This window comes from Pteropus alecto, unplaced genomic scaffold (genome assembly GCF_000325575.1).
Source record: "Pteropus alecto unplaced genomic scaffold, ASM32557v1 scaffold394, whole genome shotgun sequence".
Lineage (NCBI taxonomy): Eukaryota > Metazoa > Chordata > Mammalia > Chiroptera > Pteropodidae > Pteropus > Pteropus alecto.
In genome coordinates, this window is record NW_006436007.1 from 92065 (window position 1) to 107121 (window position 15057).

Here is a 15057-nt window from a genome sequence, read left to right on the forward strand (position 1 = left end):
ACTGCTGCCTTTTGTTTCATCAGTGGAGTAGATGTGCATTGTTGGTAGAATTCATTTAGCAAATTCAACGATACATGTTGGGCCAAAAAAGAGAATGAGAGAGAGCAATTTAAGCAGTGAGAGTGTTTGCCCAACATTCCTCTCAGTGAGCATGTGCCTCAGAGGCCATGGAAGGAATGTGAGGAGCACACCTGAGCCTTCAGTCATCCGTTTCTGTGTGATCTCACAGGACCTTATCATAATGACTATGATCCTAGAGTTTAATATTTTTCTAATAACATGGCTCCTAAATGCAAGTACTTCCCTGGCACATAAACAGAGGTTCAGCTGTTTCTAGCTCGGTTTAAACACTGGAGGGAGATCTGCTTTGGGATTGCTCATTCATCCTCCACCGTGATGCCTTCCTAAGGCATTTTCGAGGGTCATTTTGGCATTGGTTTTTGCCTAATGCTGAGTCGAGAGCCTCATGGCTGAAAGGCAGCTAGCTCCATCCAGTACATCGTTTTCCATGGGGCCCAGGCACTGTTCTGATCGTCTGCTCCCACTCCAGGTTACCCACCTCAGATGGACTCTCCGGCTCCTGCCGCCCTCCTGCCTCCCACCCCAGCAGGTACCGAGGTCCTCAGCCCACTTCAAACCAGGGAGCGGCTGCTGGTCCCCGAGAGGCGCGGGCCGGCCGGTGGCATCGGGGACGACGCAAGCCAGACCAGGCTTTGTATGTGCCCCGGATACTGCGCAAGCAAGAAGAGTCAGCACTACCCCCCACCCCGGGGCTCAAGGTTGACCCCCCAGGTGGCAGGCCTCTGGAAGAGCCTGGAGATGTTGGTGCTGGGGACTCCAGCTCTGATCAGGAACGCCCTGTGTTGATGACTCAAGTGACAGAGGACCTAAAGGGCCGGGGCCTGCGTTGTGAGAAAGAGCAGCTGTCGGGCACAGAGCCCTCGGGGCCTGGGAGCCTCTCAGAGACAGGAGACAGCCTGGAGACGGCCACACAGCTTGGGTCCAGTCTGCAGCTGGTCTTGGAAGAGGGGCGTGGGAGTGAGCTGGAGAAGAGCCTGGGGGCAGAGGAGGAAGAGGAAGAGGAAGAAGTGGCAGAGGAGGGGCCTGGCAGCTGCTCTGAGGATGATTCCAGTGAGCTGCTGCAGGAGGTGATGAGGCTCTTAAGCCCGGCAAAGGGAGGGCAGAAGTGAGGTGGGTGCAGTCCTGGGTGGATGAGGGACCAAGGGTCCTGGTGTGGAGGGACAGGGCATGTGCTGGCTGAGCAGGGCTGGGTGTTGGGTGGGAGAGGTTCCTTAGAAGGCATAGGGGAGCACAGGAGCCTTGTCCAGAAGAGTCGGGACTGTCAGTGGAGGGGCGGAGGCTCAGGATATGGGGTCAGGGGCATGGATTTGGGTCCCAGCTCAACCACGTAGGAACTCTTTGACTGTGGGCAAGTCATTTTGCTTCTCTGGTTCTCAGTTTTCTCATCTGAAAAGCCAATAATAGTACTTATTTCATAAGGTAACGTAGATAGGATGTATGTGGAATGCTTTGTGAGGGGCTACAGGTATGGTCATGAAAATTCTTCTGCCTGAAGCTTTGTCTTACAAATCTCATTTCCTGTCCTGAGACTGGCTGTGGTGTTCGGTTGGGAGGGCGGGCATCTTTTATTGCTATTTTATAGATGAAAGATGAAGACCAGAATAAGTTGTTTAGTGTCACATTGTGAAGGAGGGAAGGAAAGATCCTGGATTTGCCCAGCTCTGTCTCATTGACTGTGCATGTCTGGGCAGAATTACTTAGCTCTTTGATTTACAGTGTTCTCATCTATAAAGCGGGTATGTAGAATAAAGTTTTCAGGATTCTATGAAACATAATGTAACTGCCAGTCCCCCACTGGGGACTCCATAAAGTAAGTTCCCTCCCCCAGAACTCACAGTTCTCTGTCTTCCAGCGCAGTCTGCCATTATGCTACCTTTCCTAGACTCCTGCCAGGTGTGGCTCCCGTGGGAAGTCACCCTTGGCCCTCTCCTCTCTGCCCACCCAGAGGCCTGCAGGACTCTGTGTGATTTTGAAAGCAGTTTTGGGAGCCCTGCGTGTCAGAGGGCCCCTTGCTTAAAGCTGTGCTCTCTCCCAGATCACTGCCAACCTGACTGAGAAGGAGATTCAGGTAGAGAAGATCCACGTGGACACATCCTCCTTCATAGAAGAGCTGCCTGGAGAGCAGAGTTTGGCTCACGTGGTGGAGATCTATGACTTTGAGCCTAAACTCAAGACTGAGGACCTGCTGGCAGCATTTTCCGAGTTCCAGTGAGTGCCAGCGAGGCTTCAAGGAGGCAGGGGAGGTGGGGTGCTCCCTCTGGAATGGAGCTACGACATCCCATTGTTGTTGGGGACACTTGCCTCACCCAGTACCCAGTGTTGCATAAAGAAAGGTGGAAAGTGGGTGCCGTGGTTCTGGGCTCCATCCTTCTGGGCAGTTCAGCCTGCTGGCTGTGGCTGTGGGGAGACGGGACCAATTTTTGCTTGTAGACACATTCCACAGGCCCTCGACCTGGTCCTGCCCCCCGCACGCCCACATGCCTGCCAGGACCCCGTGGGGCCCTCCCGTAGGACACAGGGTGCAGGTAGCCCACCACTCCAGCTTGTTCCATGTCCCCGCCACCCAGCCAGGCCACAGACTGAGAGCCATGTCCGTGCAGGAGGCGTTTCTGGCCTGAGCCGGGCTTGCGTGCTCTGTGGCAGGGCCGGCTGGAAACGAGAGCCAAAGGGATATACTGAGACAAAAGCCTTTTCCCGTTTCCCCAAATTCCTTTTATCCAACTCCAATCTTTTCTCCTTTTTTCTTTCTCTTTTTTCTTTTCCTTTTTTTTTAATGTTCATTTCTCTTTCTCTACTCTCCCTTCTCTTTTCCTGCTTAAGCTTCTAAAAATCCCTTTCTTCACAGCCCCCTTTTCTGACTGCTCCCCAAACCTTGCCCTCCCGGAGCCTGAGCCGGGGGAGAGCTGAAAGGGCAGCTGAGTGGGGCATGAGGGGCTCATCGCTCTTGACCCTTGAAGGTGTGGCCAACTGGGGCCACCGGTGACTTCCTCAGCTGGGGGGCCCGGAACGGCTGTTGGCCTCTCCAGGGTCCCACACTCAGCGGTGCTTTCCTGAGCAGTGGGGAGAAAGTTGACCGGAAGCTGTGACACTGACGTGCGTATTTTAGGTCCCCGGTCCCTACCACATAACTCTTCAGTCTCCAGCCTCGGCACCCACACCCTTGGCCTGGCTGTGGCAGTGCCAGGAGGAGACTTCTTCCCCCACGGCATTGTGCTCTAAGAGCTCTTCCAGCCCTGGCTTTCAGTGCTAGGGATCAGGGACCCACTTGATGAGCCAAGGAGGTCTGCTGCAAATAGTTGTCTCCTTCCCGGAGGAGATGGGAACTTGTCTTGGACTCATGGTATTTGAGGGTTGGAGGTGGGAGGGAACAGCCTTTAGCAGAACGGGTTTTAATCATTCACTCTCATAACCACTCTGTCCCCTCTTCCCTGGCCCAGAGAGAAGGGCTTCCAGGTTCAGTGGGTGGACGACACGCATGCGCTCGGCGTCTTTCCCTGCCTGGCCTCAGGTAAGACGGCCTCACGGAGGGCGTGGCCCTTTCCGTGACTCCCTGAGAAGGGACGGGGCCTTGGTTTCCCTGGGTAGAGGACCACCCATGTCCAGGGTGCAGGTGGGCTGGTGGGGCCTGCGCTCCCAATCCCCCAATCCCGAAGTCCAGGGAGCAGAGCAGGCGCTGGGCCAGGCAGCTCACAGCCTTTCCTTTTCGCGTTTGTGCCTTCAGTTCGGAGGCTTCGGATTCACAGGCCAAGCCCTAGGTATTTCCACATATTAAATGAAACCATATGAAAGCGCTGTTTTTATAGGTCAAAGGCATTCAAATACTGGCAGTTTTCTATGGAATAAGAAAGCAGATGCATTCTTATTCAGTTTTCATTCTACTGTCAAAAAGTAGGTCAGATCACCTCTCTTTTACAGATGGGGAGACCGAGGTTCCCAGAATGTCTGTGGTCTGTTCAAGGTTACAGAGCCCCACCCTGTCGAAGCCGGGGATGTCAGCCAGCCCCTGCCGCAGCGCTGCTCACTTTGAGCGTATCTGTAAAGAGTGACCCACTGCTCCTCTTGGCTTGGCTTCTGAACACTGGAGCTGGGAGAGGTCATAGCTGGTGTGGGCCCAGTCCTGAAGGGAGCCTGAGGGAGTAGAGGGACCAGGGCACAGTGGGGGCTTCAAACCGAGCGGGAGCTGACTGAAAGGGAAGAAGTGGGAAGGGCCCAAAGGCCTCCAGCGCGATAGGAAAAATGAGCACTGGGCTGGCCTGGTCGCGGCTGACTTCTGGGCTCTGCCAAGCTGTGTGACATGAGCAGGTCATGTCCTGTCCTGAGCTTCCTCATCTATAAAGGGGAGGCTTGGACCTGACACCCCTCTGAGCTCTGACATGCTGCGTCTGTAAGTAGCCCAGGTACTCCATGTCCCAGCAGAACTCAGCGTGAGGGTGTGTGCCCCACGATGGTCTTGAGTCGGGGAAAAGGTAGTTTGTTTAAAGCCTTAGAAGGCGGGAGGCCACCTCTCCTGTGCTAACCAGCCCAGGGTGGAGGGTGGAAGCCGGGTCCTATGCAGGCTTTCCACCTGAGAGCACAGGGGGCCCCTGCAGGCCTGCGGGGCCGGGGCGGGGTGAGCAGACAGCACTTGACTCTCTCGCCCAGCCACAGTGACGTCGGGGCAGCTGGGTCCCCGAGCTTTGAATGGGTGCACAAAGCAGCTGCAACTGTTTTGGGGTGATACATGTGTTCCTGGGCCCTGAGGGGGCCTAACTGGGAAGACGAGGGGATGGCCCCAGATCTCTTTTCTTTCCACAGCTGCTGAAGCCCTGACCAAGGATTTCTCAGTGCTCAAGATCCGGCCCCTCACGCAGGGAACCAAGCAGTCAAAGCTGAAAGCCTTGCAGAGGCCAAGTAAGGAAGCGGCCGTGGCCCGATGGGAGGGCCGTGTGTGCGTGCAAGTGTGTGGTTAGGCAGTGGGGTCTTCCCTGTGATTCAGTCCCCTTCAGCTCTCTGCGTAGGCTGCTGGGGATGCAGTGGCAAGTGGGGTGCGCCTTTCACACCCCAGGGAGCCTGGGAGTACCGAGGGAAGGAGGGCCCCACAGGGAGTGCTGTCTGCCATTTGCTGTGTTCTGGGCTTGCCCTTCTGTTCACACCTCTGCCCAGTGTTGCTCAGGGAGAAGCTTGGTGTTTTCTGTAAGGCCATGGGAACCATGTTTTGCAGTGGAGTGAAAAGAGCTGGGGCTTTGGAGTCAGTCCTCCTTGTGATCCTGGCTCTGTCATTTATTTAAAGTGACCTTGGGCAAGTCACTTAATGTCTGTGGATTGGTTTCTTTCTCTGTAAAATAAGCAGATCATACAGAGTAGGCTGGAGGAGTGAATAAAAGAGCCTGGCACACCTGCCGGGAGAGGTGAGGGACACACGTAAGGTGCCAAATAAATGACAGCTCCTCCCCTTCCATCTTCTTCTAGAAAGCAGGCTGGGGGCTTTTAGAGGCCAGTTTTTTGTGACTGCAAAGCAGCGGCCGGCAAACTGGCCCAGAAGAGGCTTACTGAGGTCATCCATGCTCTTGTGGCTCATGTGGCCTTTGTCCCATACTTTTTGGGGACAATAAATATCCTGTCACTCTAAGAGCTCTATGTGTCCCATCTTGACTTATTTCACTCCCAAAAGGCCCTACAAAGCAGGCAGGTGGACAGGGTTGACTCCTTCTCATCCCTGTGCAAGTAGAGAAACGGAGGGGACAGAGAGGTAGCAGGATAGGTCAGGACCCCGCAGGGGTCGGGAGCCCTAGGTGGGGCCCCTCTTACTAGCATCTAGCCACATCGTGGGCACAGCTGGTCTTAGAGGTCGGTTCAGATGGCCTCTGGGGCCACTGTGTCTGGGAGGAGAGGCAGCTACAGCCTTGAATTCAAGTCCCCAACCCATGGGGCTTTCCTTTTAGAGCTCCTGCATCTGGCGAAGGAGAGACCACAGACAAATACAGCAGTGGCACGGAGGCTGGTGGCCCAGGCCCTGGGGCTTCAACACAGGAAGAGAGAACGGCCTGCGGTGGACTCTCCCACCTCCCCGGGGTCCTGAGAGGGGCAGCCTGGATCTGCACCCCAGGACAGACTGGTGCCCCAACACCACAAGCCTTTCCAGGGACCAGAACAGCCAGCACTCTGGTTGGCCCGTCACTGCGGGGCATGGTGGGCTTCAGTTTGGTCTAGTTCCAGAAGTTAAGAAAAAATAAAAACTTAGAAGTTGTTATAATGTGATTGCTTCACAGTGTGGTCTGCCACGGGACACTAGGGGGTGCTGTTTGTCTCCCATTTTAGACCTGGGGCTATGGAAGAGATGGGTCACTCCAGGAGACGGGCCTGGAAGATTCCAGCGAGGCCTCGAAGGCATATTTGCACAGAGCCTGCCCAGCTTTGGGGGGTAGATTGACACCTGCCAGGTCTCCCCTCAAAAGATGTGTGTCCTAACCTGCAGCTGTGAGCTACAGAGTGGCTGCAGGCTAATGGCAGTGCTGAGGGCGCCCCCACCCCCACCCCGCCCCGATTGGTCCTAATGTTTCCTGCCATTGCAGACCACAGCGGGGCACTTCACGGAAATAAACATGAACAAAGCCAAGAGGTGGAATCTGAAATGTCTGCCGCGTTTGCCTCCTTCATAGGAACAGATGCAAGGACATCATTGTGGGGACAGGTCCCCATACACAGGTCCCAATACACGCATTTTTCTGGTTTGGAGTCGGTGCTGAGGTAAGTCTACCTGGCGCTTTGGGGTCATTGTGGAGCCCTCTGATTTGCTGGCCGTAGCATGCTCCTGATGCAAGTGGAAGCCCGTGTCTGGGTGAGAGCGGCTGGCTGGGCGGCCCACCCTCACTGCGCTGGGAAGAGTTCTGAGCCTCTCTGAGCCTTGCATCACTGCCTTGTCCCTCAGAGCTGGCCCAGGCTCTGCCCTGTGAGAAGCCTCTTGGGACAGTTTAAATCTAGACACCTCTTCCATCCGGTCCTAGCACAACTGCTATGCCCCCTGACAAACTTCAGTAAAAGACAGCTCAAGAGAGACTGTGACTTATATTTTCATTGGTGTTGGTGATCCTCTTAGACTTCTGCTCTTGGGGCGGGAGTTGCTCCTTTGGGTGCGTGTGGATGGAGGCCCTCTTCAGCCACACCGGACCCCAGCTCTGCAGGAGTAACCTGTGAGTGTGTATGAGGCTCCCTGACAGCAGACTGAACGGACGGAGCCTTGCTGCTCGGGCTGGGTGCAGCGCTTCAAATGAAACACAGATACAAATCATAAATCTTTTATTCCAAGTTTCAAGTATGTGTAAGTGTCTGTGATGACACATGGCGTTTGGTGAGTGTCCTTGTCACCCAGGACCCTGGTTATAGCACCGTTGAATCAGTTACCCACAGAATCAGAACAACAGAACCATGAGTCACTTACACAGGTGGGCAGGTTTTTCCTTCCAAAGGCCCAGATGCCCAATATTAAATGCCACTAAATTAATTTGTGTTTCAAAGTTCGTGAAAATATAATAATGGTATCTTGAAAAATAGGATGTAGAGTTGAGGGTAGGGGAGAAGTACCAGCTCTGAGCTCACTTCATCAGAAAATGTGGCAGCATTTTTTATATACGTGAACAGAGAGAGGAGAGGACAGGCAGTTCGTTTAACTGGAAGAGAGCTCTAGACGTTCAAGTTGGTTGCAGATGACCCAAGAGGAGGAGAAATGGGATTCAGCCTGACCACCTCGGGCGATAAACTGGCTTTGCCGACATGGAATTTGAGGAGAGAATGGCCCCATATTATCTGTGGTGAGCTGATGGGGGTGGTGTCAGACTGGGGATGGGGTGGGGTGTGGGGCAGGTGTGACTGGTTTGGATGGGACAAGCTGATGACAACCTGTGTGCCTGGGGTCCCGGACAAGATGGCCCGTGGCACTGCTCCCACAGCCCTGCGGACAAGGCCCACTCCCAGACACCTTCCCAGGCTCAGGCAGCAGCCCCCAGCAAATGTCAGGAACACCCATTCCTCTTGAGCTGAGATGTGGCCGCAGGGTATCCAGATGGGGCGGGGCCGGGCTAGGCGAGGGGGAGTGTGGTGATCGTCCGTCGGACTGCAGTTGTTGGGGAAGATGCGCTGTGGCCCAAAGGCAGGAGGTGACCACGTGACCATGTAGGCTGCCTTACCGCGTAGAGAGCTGGTTATTTATGAGTCCACTGAAGTGTTCAAACTTCTTTTCTGTCTCTTCACTGAAGGAACCACCTGAGGGGCATCAGAAAGACAGGTTTTGGCAAATCAGACGCTCGGCCCTCACCCAGGCTGGAATGGCGGGCTTCAGGGGCCCTGGAGCCACCACCCTCCACCGGGTGGCCTGCTGGGGCCACTGCTGTGTCTATGCCACCAGGGGAGCATTGCTGCTGGCGATCTCAGGGCCAGGCACATGTCAGGCGCTCTGTCAGTTAAGGGAAGGGGTGAATAAATACAGTGTGGGCCACCACTTTTCCTGCAGAAGAGAATGCTCTGCTTCCCCTTTTGTGCCCCAGATTGTATATAACTCAAAGAAAAGTTTCTTTTTTGGTGACCAGAAGCCACAGTGGTTCACTAGCGTCTAGTTCTTGACAGAGGAAAACGATACACAAAGCCACAAATTGCTGACGCCCGCATTTTTGAGGTCACATGCGTAATGAGGTGGTGGCCTCAGTTCCAGCCCTTAAATAGCTTTGGGGTCTGTGTTGGGCCGGCCGGTTCTGTACCGCCTTCCTTGGCCACAGCTTCCTTGGCTGTGAAAACCCAGTCTGCATCCAGGCCTTATGTGTCTGCAGCGTCCTTCCTGTGCGTGGAAGTGTGAGGCTGGCTTCATTCCCTGAACTCTTTGCCCAAATTAGGAAGCTTCTCTGGTTCCTTGAGAAAATAGGGCAGCTCTTGCCTGTCTCCTGGAGGTGGGCTGCAGGGTGGGGGAGGGTTGGCCGGCCGGGGGGTGGGTAGCCCTGAGGTGGGGGGTGCCTGGCAGCCCTGGGGGTGCCATGCTTGCCCAGAAGTGCCTGGGGGCCTTACCTATGTGACAGTTGTACATCCAGATGCGGTGGCCGTCGTAGCGGGTCCTGCATTTCATGATGTTGTTGGTGTAGTCAGATTCTGCAACCTCATAGTTGGGGTTGATGACAACCTGGGGAGACAGTCAGGTCAGAGGGGCTGCAGAATCCCACAGCCCGAGCCACTCATCACCCCAGGCCCAGGGCCCTGCCGAGACCAGTCCTGCCTCCAGAGCCGCGGTGACCTCAGGAAAGGGAGCACGGCAGGTGCTGTGGTCCAAAGGAAGCCAGGGCAGGACTGGCCAGAGATGAGGTCAGGGAGGCAGAGGGGGCAAGGCCTGGAGGAGTGAGATGTCCCTGCGCCTGCCTATCTGTCTCAGCGTAATTCACACACGCCCCCTACCAAGAGCATGCCTTCGAAAGGGGTCACTCTCCTGGGTGCCCTGGGAGGCCTGAGGTTGGTAGAGGCAGGAGTTGGGGCTGGGCCACAGAACAGGCTATTGAAAGAGCAGATGGGAGCTGGGGAGCAGGATGTGCTGGGACTGGGTGGGGACAATGACAGGTGCCATAGAAAATGTCAGGAAGGCTGCCCTGAGTGTTGAAAACTGCATGCTGCTCCTGGTGGTGTGACTTTGGACTGTCCCTCCCAGTGTCCAGGCCTTAGTGTTGCTCTAGGGGTCCCCAATCTGCAGGCCACAGACTGGTACTGGTTCGTGGCCTGTTAAGAACCAGGCCACACAGCAGGAGGTGAACGGCGGGCAAACATGCGAAGCTTCATCTGTGTTTGTAGCCACTCCCCAGTGCTAGCATCACCGCCTCAGCTCCACCTCGGATTATTGGGCATTAGATCTCATAGGTGCACTGGTCCCTGGTGCCAAAAAGGTTGGGGACCGCTGTTCTAGGCCATCCCCAAGCCCTTCCTGCTCGGGCAGTCCAGGCCTGGGCTCTGGTGGAGACTGGATCCCTCGTACCCCTTCCTCTCATCTCCCCAGCTAAGGGAGCATAGCCCAAAGGAGTAGGAATAGGGAGGGTCATCATTTAGAGAGGTTTCTATGAGTGGACAGAAAAGAGAGATTGGGATGAGGAGCCCAGAAGAAAGGAGAAAGAGGAGAGGGGGAAGGGAAGAGACAAAAGCTACTCTGGGGCTGTGGGTGAATCATGGAGGACACATGGCAGACTTTCCCCAGAAGGCTCTGCCAGGACCTAGGTCAGTGGGGATCAGGGGAGGGACAGCCTGCCAGCTAAGGAACAGTCTCTAGGTTTGGGCCCTCAGGACCTTTTCCTCTAGGAGGGCTTGGACATGACTCTTTAGCAGGCTGGCTGGGCTTCCCAGTGAGGCTGTGGGAAACAGAGGCCAGCATTGCACCCTGCCCTGTGTCCTGGCCCAGTGCCAGCCATTCTGGGGGTCCACATCTGGCCCTGCTTGCCAGACCTGTCCTAGGCTCTCTCCCACTCTGACCCTCTCTCTTCAACCAAGACCAGTAAATGTCCTACTCTGGGGCGGCCTTACTTTTCTTGGATCTCTCTTCTACCTAACGACCTTAGCTGTTGCCTGTCCCCTGCCCCCATGCATGGCTCGAGTGCTGAACAAACAAAACCCACACACTGAGGACTGTGCAGCTCCTTGCTCACCAATAGCAGTGCCCCCAGGGAGCCCGCGCCGGCGACCCTGCAGTGCGGCTGTGAGGGCAGCAGGGTGCAGCACCAGCTTGTCTCAGGCACCATCAGGGCCAGCTTGACCCACTTGGGTGGGGGCTGAAATGTATGGTCTCTACAATCCCATCTGACTCCATGATTTTAAATCTTGTGAGGACCCGTGGGACCTGGCTTTATTTTCTTAGACAAAAGATCTGTTATGGATCCATAAAATGGAGAGAATAAGGACAGAGCAAGGCCACCGGGGAACCTTGTCACCCACTGAGCCGGCCTCTGAGCCTTCGTGCACAGGCCCCTCTGTCCAGAGCCATTTCGTTCTCACTAGGCTTTTCCCCACCATGTGCAGCATCGCTGGTGTCTGTGAAGGGGGGGGTCCCCCTGGGAATGGAGAGGGCCAGGGAACCCCAGGCCAGGGCTCCCGTAGGCTAAAGCTCCATATCAGTCCCAAAGGAAATACTCTTTTCCATTCATCAGAGGCATTAACATGCCCCTAATGAGTAAATCTGCAAACTCTATAGTTTAGGGATCGAGAACACAGAATATAGAGTTGACGTGACTTGAATCTGCCTGGCTGTAAGACAAGGGTAATAGTGATGCCCATCATTGGGGATGACACGAGACAGTGCATTCACAGGGCCTGGCCTGCCATCAATCTTCAGTGAGCCACAGGTATTACATAGATGCCATTTGTCAGAAACACGATGATGCACATTCACCAGCAAAGTGATAGCAAACCTCAAACACAAACCACCCTCCACGGCGTACGTGCAGAAACACAGATGTTCATTTTTTAAAATACAGAGCACTCTGGTTTCTGGTTGGGCCTTTCCAAGTCTGCGGTTCTGGGCTTGTGGGTGGAAAAGTGCTTGGCTGTCTGATTTCCAGCCTCTGAATTGACCAGGGAGACTTTCAAAGCCCCTCTGTAGTCACTTCTCTGCAGGTGCTGGTTGCTCCCAGGGCTGTCTCTAGGGTGGGGACCGTGGTCCAGGCCCTGGGCTGGCAGAATGCCTCCTTAGGAAAGCTTTCAAGGCACAACGACACATTTCTGGTCACCTACTCTGCTGCCCACGGGGCAAGCTAGACAGCAAGATGGGTGGGGATGTGGGAAAGATGAGAAGGTGAAAGGAAGCCTCTGCAGGCAGGAAGCACCTGTGCCCCAGAAGGGGTGACAAGGGGGCAGTGCTCTTTGTCTCCCCCACCAGTCAAGGCCCTGGCTGGAGCACGAAGCTATTTGCAGAAAGGTGGGAGGCCAAGGCTCTCTGGTTCCTCCCAGGGCTGGCCTTCCACCTAGATAGAGTATGTGGAAGCCCCAGGAAGTACCCACAGTCACTGGACAGGCTGTCTCTAGTGCCTGAAATTCTACTGTTATAAATTCATTTCTTAGTGTTGAAAATTGCCCCCTCTGCAGATCCTTTTCATGAAATAAACATTTTTTTGGGGGGAGAGGCAAGTCACAAACACTTGTGAATGACTGCCTCTTTACAAAATTGCTTTCAGCCTTGACAGCACAGACCAAGACAGGGTGAGGACACTGGGAAAAACTGGGGTGGACGTTAGCAGTATAGCTCTAAAGGATGCAAATGGTGTAGTGGCCTTAGAGTCTGTGGAACGAATTCCTGGCCTGAGGATCAAATCTGGCTGCAAATGCATTTTGATTTGCAAGCACCAGGTGTTAAGTGAATTAAGTGCAAAGGCCTCAGCAGGTCTGCGGGCCCTCCGCTCCCCCAGGCATGTGTGCCTCACATGCTCAGTTCACCTGATGCACCTCGAGGGCCTCTGGGTGAAGGACTCCTGCATTTTAGACAACCTGGCCTCCATGCCCGTGTTTTGTGTTTGGGCACTAAAAGGAAGGAGGTTGCTTCACCTCTTGCTGGAGAAAAGACCCCTCCTCCCATCAGCAGGGGCCTGGAACCACTTCCCACACTCCTCACCTGGAACAAGTAGTCTCCGGGAGGCACATCTGTGATGTCCACCCACTGGCAGTCGATGTCATGGCGGTACACGTCCCAGCAGCCCATGGTGATGCCCTGCTCACCAAAGTTGGCACACTCGTAGCTCTTCTGGCTATCTGCAGCAGGGGCCGAGGGAACCCAGTCACCGTGATGCACCCACGGCCCCTCTGCCGTCTGTGCCGTCTACCCCAGGCCCCTCCTTCAGCACCTCGCTTCCTTCCCCAAGCCCCCCCAACCTTTGCCTCATAGGGCTCGGTATCCCACCCACACTGCGTGGTGCCTGATCCTCTCTCCTTTCAACAGAATCCCTTGCTCAATTTTCTACCCACATCCCAGCCCTCCCTTCAGACCTGGCCAGGGTCCCCCTCCTCCACAAAGTCTTCCCTGGCCACTCTGGCCCACACTGGCCTTTCTGAGGAATCATTAGCCTGGGAATGGAGTGAACGCTTAACTGGGAAAACTCTGGCGTTTATTATTTAGTGTAATGTGGAGTCATCTTGTCTCCCTCTGAACAACCAGCACTGGGATTTGGGCTAGGGTCTGGTTTGTCTGTCTTCTTAACTGGGAAAACTGTGGCGTTTATTATTTAGCGTAATGTGGAGTCATCTTGTCTCCCTCTGAACACTGGGATTTGGGCTAGGGTCTGGTTTGTCTGTCTGACCCTTACTGGGCCAGCTGGTTGTCTGGCGTACAGTAGGTACTCACAACCCACTTGCTGTGTGATTTCACGGCACATCAGTGGCAGTCACATTTGTTGAGAGGCTGCCATGTTGGGCGCTACTCTGAGCACTGGGTATATCAAGAAGCGCGTGTCTGCCTGGGACGAGCCCGTCATGTCAGGATGGCAGATGTACCCACGGGGGTCACAGTGCAGATGGGGCAGCCTCCCAGAGGTGTGAGCAGAGTGCTGCCTCTGCCTGGGGAGTCGAGAGAGTCTGGGAACCTCAGAAGGGGTCACCTGAACTTGTACTTGAAGGGTAAGAGCCAGTGCGGCAGGGGCATTTGGCATTGAGACACAGGGAGAACGGCTGTGACAGCCAGGGCGGGAGGGAACTATGTGTTCGGTCGGAGGGTGGCCCCGCCAGTGCCCGTCAGCATAACTCTGGGGAATCCAGGCACCTTTATGGCCAGGCCTTGCCAGCACCCCAGCCCCAAGCACAGCCGTGGAAGCCCCAGTCAAGAAAGGTCACGTGGAGAGTCAGCTGTGGCCACAGTGACACAGTCCAGTGTCACACCTGGGCTCCGGGCTGGGTGGGCACGGACACGGGAGCATGCGAGTCCCTCTGAAGCATCCCAGCTCCCCACACAAAAGTACCTCCTTCACATTCTGTGTCCTCCAAGCAGAAGCTGGCTTTGTGGCCCTCTGCCACCTTGGTGCCATTGAGGTTCAAGAGGTCATAGTGGGTGAACACTTCCATGCTGTGGTAGTGCCTGCAGCGAGAGACAGGGCCTGGGAGTCAGTCTCCAGAGCGACTGCCTGGCTGGCGATTTTCCTCCGGGGACAATGGCCGAAAGGGGCGGCCGGTGGGAGAGGAGGGATGATGGGGCATGAGGAACGGAGGATGGAAGCGGACGGCGGTAACCGTGCTGTTGACGTGGGCTCAGCGGTCGGCCAGCCGCTCACTTCCCGGGCCTCAGTTCCCTCATCAGCTAAATGGGAATGATAAAGTATGGCATGTGTGAGGGATTGTGGGAATGAGTAAGGAGAACTGATGAGCACAGGACCTGGCACGCGATAGACTCAGTGAATTAAGACATTTGTGATAAGTGCTTTCGATAACCCTCCTGAGCCCCCAGAACTCTGACAGCCCATTCCTACTCGGTACACTTTCTGCAGACTGGTGAAAGTCACTTTCCGATGTCTTTTGAAAACTCTTTAAAGTGGGAATATGGTAGGGAGGGACAGAGACGAGAAAGGGGCGGGTCCTCAGAGTGCGGGGGCGGGGCTTCATCAGGCTCCCGCGACGGAGCAGGCACTAAAGCCTCCCAGGGACACGCAGGCAGGAGATGGGGACTGCGGGGGTGCCCAGCCCCCCTGGGCAGCCTATGGCCTGGGTGGGGAGGCTCAGCAGCAGCTGGACGTGAGCAGCAGGAGGTCTGTGTTCCTTGCATGGAACAAATGAAAGAGGAGAAGAAAAAGACAGCTCCGGGGGCCTGTGGGAGGGAGGAGTGAAACGGAGAGAGCTCCGGGGCCAGGCCGCAGGTTTACATCCCAGTGTCCCATCTCTTCGCTGGGGGGATGCAGAATTGAGAACAGATGCCGATGCTCGGAAATTGATGCATTTGGTTCTGAATAAACATGGGGAAACATGGCTGCTGTGGGCCTATCCTGAGGCACTGGCTGGCCGGGCCCATTCTAA

The 15057-nt window shown here is 55.3% G+C and overlaps 2 protein-coding genes across 5 annotated transcripts in view; one reads left to right on the forward strand and one right to left on the reverse strand.

Moving 5' to 3' along the window:
* The window catches only part of R3HCC1 (R3H domain and coiled-coil containing 1), a 9900-nt gene extending 3582 nt beyond the window's left edge, over positions 1 to 6318 (forward strand). Inside the window, exons 5-9 of the mRNA XM_006911761.1 lie at positions 551 to 1148; positions 2117 to 2289; positions 3519 to 3589; positions 4876 to 4971; positions 6003 to 6318. Coding sequence (XP_006911823.1) covers positions 551 to 1148; positions 2117 to 2289; positions 3519 to 3589; positions 4876 to 4971; positions 6003 to 6139 — 1075 coding nt within the window. The 3' untranslated portion in view covers positions 6140 to 6318. The remainder of the gene's footprint in view (positions 1 to 550; positions 1149 to 2116; positions 2290 to 3518; positions 3590 to 4875; positions 4972 to 6002) is intronic.
* A 1021-nt stretch (positions 6319 to 7339) lies between these two features.
* LOXL2 (lysyl oxidase like 2) overlaps positions 7340 to 15057 on the reverse strand; it is an 85613-nt gene continuing 77895 nt past the window's right edge. For all 4 annotated transcript variants that reach the window (XM_015589242.2, XM_015589240.2, XM_006911755.3 and 1 more), the window contains exons 11-14: positions 14013 to 14128; positions 12677 to 12813; positions 9112 to 9223; positions 7340 to 8319 (exon numbers count right to left, since the gene is read on the reverse strand). In XM_015589242.2, the coding sequence (XP_015444728.1) occupies positions 8240 to 8319; positions 9112 to 9223; positions 12677 to 12813; positions 14013 to 14128 (445 nt within the window). In that variant the 3' untranslated portion in view covers positions 7340 to 8239. The remainder of the gene's footprint in view (positions 8320 to 9111; positions 9224 to 12676; positions 12814 to 14012; positions 14129 to 15057) is intronic.